Consider the following 14,944-nt stretch of genomic DNA (forward strand, 5'->3'; position numbering starts at 1 on the left):
AAGGCAAATAGCATGCTAACAATCCTATACTTCAGGAGAGTAGACTCCAGTGTGTTTAGGAACCTGCTTGGAAGAATCCCTTGGCACATTGCCCTTGAGGGAAGAAGAGTAGTAGAGAGCTCATTGATTTTCAACAACTGCCTCCTCCAAGCTCAAAAATGGTCTATCCTGATAAAAGAGAGGTCAAATAAATGTAGCCAGAGGCCTGGCTGGATGTATAAGGAGCTCCTGATTAAAATCAAATTTAAAAAARGAAGCATACAAGAGGGAGAAGTAAGGACAGCAGACTCAGGAGGAAAGCACAGACATCCAAGCATGCGGGAAGGCAGGGGTTTAGAAAAAATAAAACCCATCTGGTGTCAAAATCTGGTGAGGGGAAGGGCAAAAAGGGCTCCTACAAATATAGCAGCAGCAAAAGGAACAATAGGGAAAATATGGGTCTGCTGCTGAACGAGACAGGGGAGATAATGACAAGGGACACAGAAAAGGTTGATGTACTCACAGAATCACAGAATGGCTGAGGTTGGAAAGGACATTGGAGATCATCTAGTCCAACCTCCCCGCTCAAGCAGGGTCACCTAGAGCACACTGCCCAGGACCTGTACAGATGGCTTCTGAATTTCTCCAAGAACAGAGACTCTACAACCTCTCCAGGCAACCTGTGCCAGCGCTCAGTGACCCACACAGGAAAAAATTCTTTTTTAAATTCAGAGAGTTTCCTGTGTTTCAGTTTGTGCCCATCGCCTCCCATCCTGTCACTGGGCACCACTGAAGAGAGTCTGGCTCCATCCTCTTTACACCGTTCTCCTCAGATATAAATACATGCTGGTAAGATTCCCCCCACCCCCCAATTCTCTCTTCTCCAGGCTAAACAGGCCCAGCTCTCACAGCCATTCCTCAGAGGAGAGGCACTCCAGTTCCTTAGGGAGGGGTCATTCACTGGACTCGCTCCAGTAGCTCCATACTTCTCTTGTACTGTGGAGCCCAGAACTGGACGTAGCATTCCAGCCTCACTAGCAGTGAGCAGAGGGGAAGGATCACCTCTCTTGATTTGTTGGCAATGCTCTCCCAAATGATCGCAAGGATATCATTGGCCTTCTTGGCCACAAGGGCACATTGCTCACTTGTGGTCAACTTAGTGTCCACCAGTATATATGCAGGGCCTCCTCTGAGAAGCTATTCTCCAGCAAGTGAGCCTCCAGCATGTCCTAATGCACGGGGTTTATTCCTCTTTGAGTCCAGAACTGGCACTTCCCTTTGTTGAACTTCATGTTGTTCCTCTCTGCCCATTTCTCCAACCTGTCAAGGTCCCTCTAAATGGCAGCACAACTCTCTAGTATATCAGCCACTCCTGCTAATTTTGTATCAACGGACTTGCAGAGGGTGCACTCTGTCTCATCATCCATACCACAGATGAATAAGTTGAACAGCACTGGACCCACTATTGACCACTGGGATACACCGGTAGTGACTAGCCTCCAACTAGACTCTGTGCCACTGATCATAAGCCTTAAAAACTCTGCTGTTTAGCCAGCATTCAATCTACCTCACTGTCTGATCATCTAGCCCAAACTCTATGCTTTCTTCACCTCCATCTTTACTGGTAAAATCAGCCTTCAGCAATTCCAGACCCCACCCTGAGACCAGTGGGAAGTCTAGAGCAAGGAAGACAGCCTTAGCAGAGGAGGATTAGTTTAGTGAGCATTTAAATAGATGGGACAAACACAAGTCCCATCTGCCCATGGGTTCTGATGGGCACAAGTGCTGAGGGAGTTGGCTTGATGTCATTGTGAGGTCACTCTAAATTCTCTTTGAAATGTCATGATGATTGAGGGAGGTTCAAAGAGACAGGGCAAAAGCATTTGTCACTCCAAGATCTTCAAGGAAGAGGACCTGGAGAACCACAGGCCAGTCAACCTCACCTCAGTCCCTGGAAAGAAAATGGAGCAAATAATCCTGGAAACTTTTTCCAATCACATAAAGGACAAGAAGGTGACTAGAAGAAGTCAGCATGGAGGTACAACGGGGAAACCATGCTTAATCAACCTAGTAGCTTCCTCTGATGATATTACTGGCTCAGTGGATGAACAGACAGCAGTGCATGTTGTTTATCTTGATTACAGTAAGGCTTTCAACAATGTCTCCTGTAACATCTTCATAAATTGATGAAGTATAGCCTAGACCTGTGGGCAGTAAGGTGGACTGAAAACTGGCTGAACTGCTAGGCTCTGAAGTTTGTGATAAGCAGCATTAAGTCCAACTGGAAGCCAATCACTACAGGTGTACCCCATGGGTCGACAGTGGGTCCAATTCTGTTCAACTTACTTATTAATGATCTGGACAACTGAGTGAAATTAGACTTTAGCAAGTCTGCAGGTAATTGGGAGAAGCAGCTGATACAACAGAGGCCTATGCTGTCAAGCATCAGAACCTCAACAGGACCCTCAGAAGTTCAGCAAAGGGAAATGCCAAGTCCTTCACTTAGGAAGGAATAGCCCCATGCACCAGAACATGCTGGGGGCCTACCAGAGAACAACTTTGAGGAGACCGAGGCATCCAGGTGGACAAGGTGAAACACAAGCTAGCAGTGTGACCTTACATCAAAGAAGGCCAACAGCCTCCTGGGCTACATTAGGCTGAGGGTTGCCAGTAGTTCAAGGGAGATCATGTTTTCCCTCTGCTTAGCACTGATGAGACCATATCTGAAGTGCTGGGTCCAGTTATAGGTTCCTCAGTACACGGGAGATGTGGACATAAATGAAGACAACTGATGGACACAAAGATGGCTAAGGGACTGAAGCACCTGACATACAAGGAAAAGCTCTGAAAGCTGGGACTATTCAGTCTGGAGGACAGAAGACTCAGGGGAGATCTCATCCATGTATATAAACAGCCGACGCAGTAATAATCTTCCCAATGGTACTCAGTGAAAATGGACACAAACTGAAAACCAGGATACTGTAAAGGTAAGAAAAAACGTTTTTACTGTAAGGATGATCAAATATTGGAACAAGTTACACACAAGGGTAGTGCAATCTCCATCTTTTCACATGTTCAAAACACAAGTGCACACCATCCTGGGACACTTTCTCTAGCTGACCCTACAACATTATAAGAAAAAAAAAATCAGTTAAGCACCAAAATCAGTGCTACACATGTAGGTTTTTCTCAAGTGAAAATAGAGGAATAGAACTAAATCATTTTAGTCATAAATGTAAGTTTACAATAGGATCAGTGTACTTGGCTTTAAACATTACAAGCATTTTTTTTAATTGCTTCCTCATGACCATTTTGGAATTAAAAGAAATTCTTTAAATTTCTTCTTTAAATCGGGAGCAAACATGGAAATCTGATCATATACACACCCAAAGAATTCTGGCTGCTGACCTGAAGTTAAACCACTATGGGTTTTTTTTGATTTTTTTGTTTTACATACAAACATTTAAACGAAAAATTAACAACTGACCTCGTACAATGTTGCTGAGGAAAGCTGAAACTGAACAAACTTTTTAATTTAAGAAAAATTCAAAAGAAAATCTCAAAAGAGTTTATTAAACATACCCCAAAATCTTYTGAATTATGTATATACACACATCGTAAACTTGAAGGATAAAGGAGTATTTTTGATACTGGTCTTTCCTAGAATTAGTTTTAGGAAACTCCAGTGAATGTCACACCTTTTCTTTCTTCTGATGATGATTTATTTTTTCTATGTCTATTGATTTGTTTTGTATTCAGAAGCCAAATAATACTGACACCCTTAGAGTAATCCTTTTATTTATTTATTTATTTATTTAAATGAGCTACACCTCTATATTCTGGCTATTGCTTTTTATAACTTTGTGAAAAACTTAGAAGAATGCGAGGGTAAGAAAAAAGTCAATGAGAAAGGAAGAAATAAAGTAGATTCTAATTAGTTCAGTCCAGAAAGAACTGCTTACCAGTACAAACTTGGAGATAATATCTGAACAGGTTAGATGCTATGAATGTAATATAGGTCCTCATTCAAGTCTAGGACTCAGAAATCCAGTATATTTTAAACACTGTAGCATATTGATGCCAGTAATTATATCCAAATAAAAACAGTGAAGATGTCACAATGCTAAAGCAAAGCCATAAATAAACCTATTGTGAAATTGTCTAATTTACTTTTGCAGAAGACCGCTCCAGATTAAAATCTGATTGTGAAGTCCTGTACAAAGAACTGTTGTACAAATAGATCACAAGGACATTCCTAGAAGAAGCTCTCAAATTAAATCATAACAAGCTATCTAATGACTTACCACCACTGCAATTACACATACCAGAATGTCTTTAACCTAGATTAGAAAGAAAACATAYGGAAGATCTACATATTTGACCAGATTCAAGCAATATTTTTTACTTAGGAAGGCCAGATTTGTCAAGAGCACGTATGCTCAGAAAATTTTTTAAAACGTATTTTACATCATGTTTTAACTGATATACAAAAAAGTCCTTTGGATCAACCCAAAAAAGCTTTTCTGGGTAAGGGTGAATTACATACATATTAAACCATACACAGCTGGATTCATATTTTTATTTCTGTCACACTCAGTTCTGAGTTCTGTAAAACAGGACCACACATTTCCTCTGGAGCCTTAACAAGCTATACAGGTTGGACCTCCTGCAACTAGCTGGGACCATGAGTAGGGAAATCCTTACTACTGCCAAGGCATAGAGAAGTCAGATAATGAGTAAAACATTAGCTATTACTTCTTGTTTTCAAATTACTTGCCAAATTTGAGTTTCATTGATCTTTAATGCTCACTCAACCTGTATATAAACTCAACTGTTTGGCTGCTTTCCAGTACACTTCTATTTAAATATTTGACATGATTACAGAGAACTCTGGAGGAGCCTGAGCTGGAAGAAGCAGCTGAGATAGAGCCTACTTCTCACTGTAGAGGAATGAGTACTTAATACTTAATAGGATTACTTTTCAGTCTATGTTAGTACCTAGACTGCAGTATTTATTAATAGATTTAGATTTTAATAGATTTTTTAATAGATCTCATTTTTTAAATAGATTAATACCACGTTTCAGAAATCTTTAAAAGGGACATGAAGGAGTCACACTGACTATCATCTAGCTGTGAACGGGGTCTTCACAACAAAGAACATCTCAGAATCACAGAATAGTTGTGGCTGGAAGGCACCTCTGGAGATCACCTGGTCCAACCTCCCTGCTCAGAGTCATCAAATTAGGTTTGAGTATCTCCAAGGATGGAGACTCCACAGCCTCTTCAGGCAACCCATTCCTGTGTTCGGTCACTCTCACAGGGAAAAAGCATCCATCAGTGTTTTCACAAACCACTGACTGAATGCTGGGCCCCCACTACTTTGCTAGATTCAGGAATTAAATATTTGGAAGAATATATAAAAACAAGATTTTCCTAGCAGTAGAAAGGGCCAGCAAGCAGAGAAAATGCTAGCTGACACAGCAGAAGGATGTAGGACAGCTGCACACAACCACTGTGTAATGATACAAGTATGCTTTAAAATGAGGAACCTTAGGTACCAGAAACAGATTTGTTCCAGCAGTAAAAAAAAGGAGATTATCTATATTCCTTGTGCTCTTCACAGGTAGACTGCTGAGCTACCTAAGCCAGCTCCTTTAGAAACATGGATCTTTTGTCAAACAATAAAGAAGCTACATGAAGATACTACAAATAGGTTTGCAGTATAACTCAGAGAGATAASTTGTGCTGGAGTAACTATTTTATATTAATACTACCGATTAGGGTAGAGATAGCTCAATTATTTGATGAATATCAATACTGAATACAGCAAACCACACAYCTCTGAGTAAAGAAGGCCTTATCCATTTTATGATTAGCGTTCCATGAGAGCTCTGTGCCAGTGAGGGATACTGTGCATTGAACAGCAAGCATAAAGCTTTAAATACGGACATTTAGCATAATTTTAAAACAAAAGTCACAAAAAAAATCATTGGATTTTTTTTGTGAGGTAAACAAAAAGATTTTCTTGGCTTCAAGAATAGGAGAATCCTTTCCATAAAGGCTACCAGGGATTCTGAACAGATCCAGAAAATCTGCACTCAATATGAGCATGAAAAAAAAAAAAAATCCAAAGAAGATGCATTTGGGGCTGCTTTGGGGATCTGAAATTAAACCCAGTGAGACAAAAAGCACTTTGCAAAAATAATGCCAACAAAGAAAGGTGGCAGCTTCTTGAAGACATCTGCCACACAGGATGGATCCCTCCAGTCTCCTCCCCAAAATATTTTTTCCAGACATCTTAGAAGATTCGTTTTCCACACCTAAGAGGCAAACAGAAGCCTGTGATAGACTTCTACTGACACTGGTGCTACTTTTAAAACATCTGCTGTTCTGTGGGACCACAGTTGGAGCAGAACTGACTACTCCAAAATTTCAGTAACTGTTAATTTTCTGGAACAGACTGGCACTTGGAGAAAACAGTTTTCTTAGCAACTACAGACATAGTTACTACTTAAATAAACAAAATTCTTGCTAACAAACTAATGAACTTGCAGAACTGAGCAAGCAGTTACAACCTCCCATGGAACAGAGCACCAGAGAGTATGCATCTAGACCCTTAGAGTTTCTTTTCTAATTGATTTGAGAATCTAAAAAGAATTCTAGCAATTATTCTTCAGCTATATACATTTCTACTACAAGAGAATATCTTCTGTTTTCCTACATCTGCCTATAAGATAGTGAAAGAAAAAAAAGCCAGATTCCTTCCTTTCTTCCTTCAGAGAACATTCCTAAAACTTATTAGTTTGTATTGTGTTTACAGTATCAGACTGTTTAGTATTAGAGTGTGGTCTGTGGTTAAAGAGAGGGGGGAGGGGGAAGGGGACAGCAGAGGGGACAGAGATTTGCTGACCAGAGCAGTCTGTCATTTTTAGCAGCAAAAGCTTGAAGTAGATGATGGAAGAGTAGAGGTACTAAGGGAGAGAAGGTATTTTCTGTACTACTTATATAAGAATTTTCTACCACAGTAGAAGTAAAAATGAATATTCAATGTAGTATTTTCATAAGATGAAATTTCAACTAAGGCTAATTGAACACCATTTCATCAGTTAAAAAAAAAAAACTAACATCAAAATATTGCAATCACAACATCAAGAGATTCAAGATTCAAGACTAGTTATTTTGACTTTTTAAATTAAGAACCAAAAGAAAATCAGTCTTATCTATGTACTGATACACCTGTACATTATATATGATATTTTCATTTTTACAACATAGGACATGGAAAAATTCCAGTAATCTGCACTAAAAAAAATATAAACTGTTTCAAATTCTTAGTTTGTATGTTGTTGAAATTGCTGTCTGAAACCAAGTTCTATACCATATGATTAACCTGGCATAAGCCCTTTATAAAAAAAATAGAAAATTCAACACGGAACTTGTAGCCAAAGACAGTTCATTGAGATAGATTAGTAGACACTGAATGATGATTAGATGGATTAAATGTATATACACATCTAATATGACAAGTATAAGTCATGTACTTCTGATGTGGAGAAAACACTATTAGTCACCATGATACCAATTTAATTTTAAGAATGAAAAGACTTGAGCACACAGCAAAACACATATTGATCTGCTTGTCGAAGTTTAACATTTTTCATTAATTTGGAAGGTTGCTTGTATGGAGGAGCAAACAAGGAGTTCAGACACTTCAAAATTGGTATATTTTATAACTTTTTGTTACCTCTACTTCAGACACTATTTTTGAAAAGGTAATTTCTTTACTCACACATTTAAACAAGATCCAAGTGTAACAAACACTAAGAGGCTGCTTTGCAATGGGTAGCAAACCATGGATTTTGAGAAATTGTAAGTTCATTTGGCCAACTCAGTCTACAGAATCATGAAATGCAACTAGTAAATAATTTTGCAAACCTTGATTAACCGACTTTAAAAATGCCCTTTTCATCCTCCCTAGCCCAGTCACTCACATAAAGCCTACTAGTCTGCTAATGAATTTTACAATTCCAACAACTGTTTCTTTTAATAAAACATTCAATTAAACTGTATCTATTTTTATTGACATATAAGATCCCAATTTTTTATAGATTTTGAAAATAGAAATAACTAGAAATCATTTTTCCAGTAAAGATTTCAACAAATACAAAAAAGATAAATCAGATYAGAGGTAAAACAAAGATCATGTATTTAGCTTTTTTTCTCAAAAGGCAAAAACTGACTCTTCCCAGTAAAAGTAGCTACGCTTGAAAGCAGTGTATTCATGGCAGAAAACTCTAGTGCATTCTTACATTTGACTGCAACATCATCCCAACTGTAGCTTCAAAAACAAGCACATTCTGAGGAAGGGAATATTATTTGTCTAACACAGATATACACTACAGTACATGTAGTGATATACACTATATACAGCTCTAAAACTATATAATTAAGCAGCAAAGATTAGCCCATTTCTTGACAATCCACTTAAAGTTACTGATTATCTTCTCCCATTATTGTAATTTTGATGACTTCAGTAGCCTAGTCAATACATATAATGCATTCCACACTTTTCCATGCACTTCTTTTACATGTCTTACATATGCTGCAATAATCTTCCAAATTCAGTATAAGAAAAAGATTTGTGAAATCTAATATTAAGTTTAAATCACTTTATTTTAAACTTTTAGCACAGGCCTAATAAATTCCTGATGACTTGTAAGGCTTGACTAATTAAAATATCAAAGCTAAGCTTGAAATTTTTCTAAGTTTAGGACATTTAGCCTCTCCAATTACTTGCTTCTGTTATTACTGGTATTTTTTGACTCTCTGACCCAATGCTAATTAATTTTTAATTCATATTCCAACTTTAAAAATGGTAATAATGAATTGGTAAGAAGCAAAACATATCAGAGACAGTCTGCATAAATTCACACCTACCAACAGGCAGATAGAAGTTTCACACTTTGGCAAACAGAATGGGATGAAAACATATTGCTTCACAAGAATATCTCTAACATAAGATAAAACTTTCCAAGTGGAGCGAACCTTGTTGAGAAGATTTGGAATTACAGATAAATAAGTATGAAATACTTGCCTTGCTCTGGTAATATCATAATCCTTTTGGGAGAGTTCTTCCTGCTTCACAGCTAGCTGAGATGATAAGTTACTGCATTTACTGTACAACTCTTTCATTTGTTCTCTTGCCTCTGTTAAATCAGTTTCCAAATTCTGCAAGAAAGCATTTGAAATACATTGAAGGCAACATAAAAGGAGTTCAAATCTTCTGCATGCACTATGTATACATGCAGATGAACACCTACTTGCATACACATCCACACATCTATTGCTAAGTAAATATATTTATGTATTTCTGATTGTGTCTGCAACTGTGTACACATATGAAACAAATACTAAATCTCAGACAAATGCTATGTCCTATTTTGTGCAGCTATTTATTCCTTACCATAAAACCTGTTCCTTACTTTGTTTGTTGCATATCAAAGGAGAAGCCTCAATCAAATCTTTGAAGAGCAAAAGTAAGCTACATGACTATTGATTAAATTCTACAAAAAGATTTAAACATAACAAACCTTATTCTCCTAAAATTGCATAATTTCATATATGAAATAAGAATTATGGCTAAAGATTTATTTTTGAGATACAGTACTACAGAAAGCATCTGTTTTCACGTTTGTAATTGAAGAAAAATGGTAGGCAAGAAAAAGCTTCTGGGAATGCTCACTGAAAAAAACCGTAAACAAGCAATATTTTGCCTTTTACAGTAAGTAAAAGCGAGCAATGTGTGAAAGTATTTCTGGGAAATAGGATAGTAAGCAAGCTTAACCAATCAAGGCTTAGATGTTTCTATATAGTGACGTTATCAGAATTCTTTCAGGGTTTAGCAGCCTAGAGCAATAGTACTTCAGTACTTCAGCAGCTTTGTGCTACTATTCTTGCAGAATGTTTTGAGGAGAACAGGAAGGGCTTCTTCAAACACATCAGGAGCAGGACGAGCACTCCGGAAAATGTGGGCCCGCTACTRAACGAGTCGGGGGCCCTGGTGACAAGGGATACAGAGAAGGCAGAATTACTGAATGCCTCCTTTGCTTCAGTCTTCACTGCTACGGGCAGCCCTCAGGAATCCCACACACTGGAGACAAGAGAGAGAGTCTGCAGAAAAGACAACTTTCCTTTGGTTGAGGAGGATAGCATTAGAGATCTTCTGGGCAATGACAGACATTCACAAATCCATAGGCCCAGACRGGATGCACCCACAGGTAGCGGGGGAGATAGCGGATGCTGTTGCCAGGCCGCTCTCCACCATCTTTGAAAGGTCCTGGAGAACTGCAGAGGTGCCTGAGGACTAGAAGAAAGCCAGTGTCTCTCCAGTCTTCAGAAAGGGCAAGGAGGAGGACCCAGGCAACTGCAAGCTGGTCAGCCTCACCTCCATCCCTGGAAAGGTGATGGAACAGCTCGTCCTGGATGTCATCTCCAGACATACGGAGGAAAAGAAGGTGATCGGGAGGAGTCCATAYGGATTCACCAAGGCAAAATCACACTTAAGCAATCTGATAGACTTCTATGATGGAGTGACTGGCTGGGTAGATGAGAGGGAATATCAGTAGAYGTTGTGTACCTTGACTTCAGCAAGGCTTTTGACACTGTCTCCCAGAACATCCTCCTAGATAAGCTCTGAAAGTGTGGGTTAGACGAGTCGGTAGTGAGGAGCATTGAGAACTGGCTGAAAGGCAGAGCTCAGAGGGTCATCATCAGTGGCACAGAGTCCAGTTGGAGGCCTGTGGCTAGCAGTGTCCCCCAAGGACCAGTRCTCGGGCCAGTCCTGTTGAACTTGTTGAACATCAATGACCTGGATGAGGGGACAGAGTGCCTCCTCAGCAAGTTGGCTGAGGATACCAAGCTGGGAGGAGTGGCTGACACACCCAAGGGCTGTGCTGCCATTCAGAGTGACCTGGACAGGCTGGAGAGATGGGCAGAGAGGAACCTCATGAAGTTCAACAGGGGCAGGTGCAGGGTCCTCCACCTAGGGAGGAATAATCCCATGCACCAGTACAGGCTGRGGGCTGACCTACTGGAAAGCAGCTCTGCAGWGAAGGACCTAGGAGTGCTGGTGGATGACAAGTTGATCCTGAGCCAGCAGTGTGCCCTTGTGACCAAGAAGGCCAATAGTCTCCTGGGGTATATTAGGAAGAGTGTTGCCAGCAGGTCAAGGGAGGTGATCCTGCCCCTCTACTCAGCCCTGGGGAGGCCTCATCTCGAGTACTGTGTCCAGTTCTGGGTTCCCCTCTACGAGAGGGACATGGAGCAGTAGCTCTGTGGAGAGTCCAGCAAAGCGCTACAAAGATGATGCACAGGGCTGGAGAAACAGCTGTGAGAGCTGGCCTGTTTAGCCTGGGGAAGACTGAGGGGGTATCTTACCAGTGTCTGTAAGTACCTGAAGGGAGGGTGTCAAGGGGACGGGGACAAACTCTTTTCAGCTGTCCCATATGACAGGACAAGAGGCAATGGGCAAAAGTTGAACCACTGGAAGTTCTGCCTGAGCGTGAGGGGGAATTTCTTCCCTGTGAGAGTGACAGAGCACTGGCACAGGTTGCCCAGAGAGGTTGTGGAGTCTCCTTCTCTGGAGATATTCAAGGCCCGCCTGGATGCAACCCTGTCTAACATGCTCTAGGTGACCCTGCTGGAGTGGAAGGGGTTGGACTAGATGATCTCCAGAGGTCCCTCCCAACCTTACCAATTCTATCATTCTATGAAATACAGCACTACTTAAAGCAGAGTTTCAGAAGTTGGTAGTTTCTGCTCTTAGATCTACTTTGGTATCATCACTCATAGACAAAAATCACTTGTTCACTCTGAGGCAAATAATTCAGGCTACATCATCAGTAGACATCCTGGATGTCATCATGGTAGGACAGTGATGATGACTACTGATATCTGATGACTGGTAGGACAGTGTCACATTTATTGCCAATGGGATATTATGTTTCTCCTCCATTTGAGCAGAAGCTTGGTGAAAGAAATAACAAAAAGCGTATTTTTCTCTTTCAGCATAGATGCCTCAAATATTGAAGGTATTAAAACATTTTTGGAGTTGAAAGGTAAATAATGAATTGTTTTTAAAATAGCATAAAAWTATGTTACAATATTTGGACATAAGATGTCTACTACAAGAAAATTGTTTCAATTTTGACAAGAATCATAATTTCCTGTTAATATTAGTACTTTACATTTTGGGAAACAGCACAATTCATGAATGAATAAAGTAGAACTATTTGTTTCATAATAAATCTCGGTTTACATACTCAGTGTACCTGACTGATGAGTCATCATTTGATCTTGAAGACTGGGTAACAAAATCTACTTTTCCCAGACAACAAAAAATTTCAGAATGGCAGTAGACAGATCATTCTGTCAATACAAAAATGTTAAGGTGTCATAAAGCTTTCATCTTTATAACCTGCAGCTAAGAATTCTTAAAGTTTTTCTCCATCTAGTTTTATCCCTATAACTAGAAGTTATTACAATATATGAGATGATTTCCCACTTACAAGTTTTAAGTTAACAAAAATTTTAACAGTTCACATTTTCTGTGAATAAATTCTATTCACATTTCCTTCAGCGCATACTAAAAAATTGTAGAAGCTTTTCTTGGTACATATTTTACCAATGATGATCTTATCAATGCTGAAATTCTCAAAATTCATTGCAGAGTAAGGTACAAAGAAAAGACAACAAATAGTTTTGTCACCAGTGCTGCTGTATACAAATTCATAAGATGGCAGAAATTAAAATCAAAAAATTGTCATCTAGTGGGTTATTCTAAACCTAAAATTTGTAACGTCAGGTTTTGATTTCAGATAACTAAATTAATCTGACAAAGGTTAGCTCTCCTGGAAATCAGAAGCACTACTGAAAGGGTGAAACAAGGTAAGAAGTGGTGCATGGATTGATGATTTATACAAGTAACTTGTACATTGAAATAACATACAATGAAATATTCAATAGAATTTATGCATCCTTCAGGAATTTAAGATTATGAAATCTCATCTTCATTTTTTTTTAAATTGTGTGGAATTTATGTTAATTTTTACAATTAATATAGCAGCAGAGAAAATAGCTTCCTCATGCAATGGGCAGATTGTAAAAATTTGCTAAATACAAACTCTCTGAAAGGTGATTTTCAAATTAATTTCAGTTTTACATATAGACAGTTTAGAACTTGATCTTTTAAAAATCCTGAAATATACTTAAGATACTTACTATTTAAAATATAGTAAGTTGAAACTTCTGAAAATTTGCTTATACATTTTAAGGAAAAGGAATGCATATGTGAGAGAAAAATAAAAGATATATCGTTAAACGATATGTTTTTTTAAAACAGTTACTGAAAGTGCAGCATGAAAAATAAATCTATTTTTAGATTTTAGATTTTGCTCCTTAGTATTTCCATCCATGAAAAGTGCTAGTTAAATTAAGATGAACAGCAAAATAAGAATTGAGGGCAAAACATTACAGAAATATTTTAACCACTTCAAGACTAAAACCTATAAATTCCAGAAATTCAGAAGTGAATTTAAAAGCACTCCAAACATGAAAAGTGCAACACACATACAAGGCATAGTAGCATTATGAAATCAGTGCAAATTAGTATTAATTTTTTTGTTTCCATTGCTTCAAAAGAAAAGCTTTCACTTTTAAACATTTTAACTTTATTTTCATGTTTTCTTTGTGACGTATTGCTACTGAGTCTAGAGTATTTTTTTCAAGTTTTTGTCTACCAGTAAATCATTTTTCTGWGCAGCTAAAATTTCAGGCTCTTCTTGACAGAGAAGGAACTGCTTCTCAAACTGCTACATTTTAAAGGAGAACAACCATTTATATTGCTTTAGAAATTCTATCTTCAGACATTAGGTACTTTAAAAAGTACTTTACCAACTAGAAAACAATAAATCAGTAAGCAATTCTACTGTCTTTTAGAGCTACTTAAAGTCTGCCATTCTGCCAGTTTTTGCATCTACATACATAGCCTTTTCTGACTGAGTGGGTTTGTGAAAATATACTACATCTTTTGTACTATTGAACACACACCTTAAATAAAGTCCCCTTTCCACCCATGGCAGTGCCAAACTTGTATCAGCTTACATCCCTAATTCACTCTTAACTATCGACACATATCCATGCATATGGCGGCAGATTATCAGCTCTTCAACTTGCAGACCTTCGGGAGCTACAGAAAGCTGAAAAAAGCCCTGGGAAGCAAAGGATAAGACCTACTTGAAGGTTGAAAGCAAACATCATGGAAGCCTAGTGTTAGATATTTTTCACTGTTTATTATTTATACGAAGGCTAATCCTAAAATATGGCTAATAAAAGTGGTCATTACATCAGCTCTCTTCCTGCTAATACATCTCATTAGAATTTAGACTAACAACAAATCCTTAATGTCTTCCAAATGTTCAGTAAACAGGCAATCTATCTATAATAGTGTTTCTTTCTGTATTTAAGCAAGTTGGATTTTATAATCCAATTCAGGTTGTAGTAGGCTTGGAAACAACTGCTCAAGTGACACTTCTTCACAGAAAATCCTGATAAAATAAGCTAGTAGAACTTCAGTTTATTCTCTGAACAGAGGACCATTTGTTCAAAAGGAAACAGTGACACATATCCCTTGGAGAATCTGTGATATCTAATCTGATGTTTTTATCATCTAAAACATTTTAAAATAATGTTGATGTATTCTACATTCATAAGGTTTGATTTTCACTTTTCCAGGGATATAGCAGACTAAATTGAATAGGTTCTGTATCCAACATCATCTACAAAATTGTTAAAAAGCTTTTGTTAATGAAAACAATGTATAAAAATTTTGTTAATAAAAACAATGGGAGTCATGTTAACGACTCCCAAACTGCAGGCTGAAAGGCAGAACCGGCTTTCAGAAGGGG

The 14,944-nt window shown here is 38.3% G+C and overlaps 1 protein-coding gene across 3 annotated transcripts in view; it reads right to left on the reverse strand.

The window, feature by feature from the left end:
- CNTLN (centlein) overlaps positions 1 to 14,944 on the reverse strand; it is a 201,953-nt gene that overhangs the window by 136,507 nt on the left and 50,502 nt on the right. For 2 of the 3 annotated variants that reach the window (XM_085326231.1, XM_085326230.1), the window contains exon 6: positions 9,076 to 9,209. In XM_085326231.1, coding sequence (XP_085182357.1) covers positions 9,076 to 9,209 — 134 coding nt within the window. Of the gene's footprint in view, positions 1 to 9,071; positions 9,210 to 14,944 lie in introns of all 3 variants that reach the window. The other variant, XM_085326229.1, reaches the window with a different exon arrangement.

Source organism: Rhea americana, unplaced genomic scaffold (assembly GCF_003343005.1).
Source record: "Rhea americana isolate MKP2758 unplaced genomic scaffold, rheAme1 scaffold_129, whole genome shotgun sequence".
Taxonomy (NCBI): Eukaryota; Metazoa; Chordata; class Aves; order Rheiformes; family Rheidae; genus Rhea; species Rhea americana.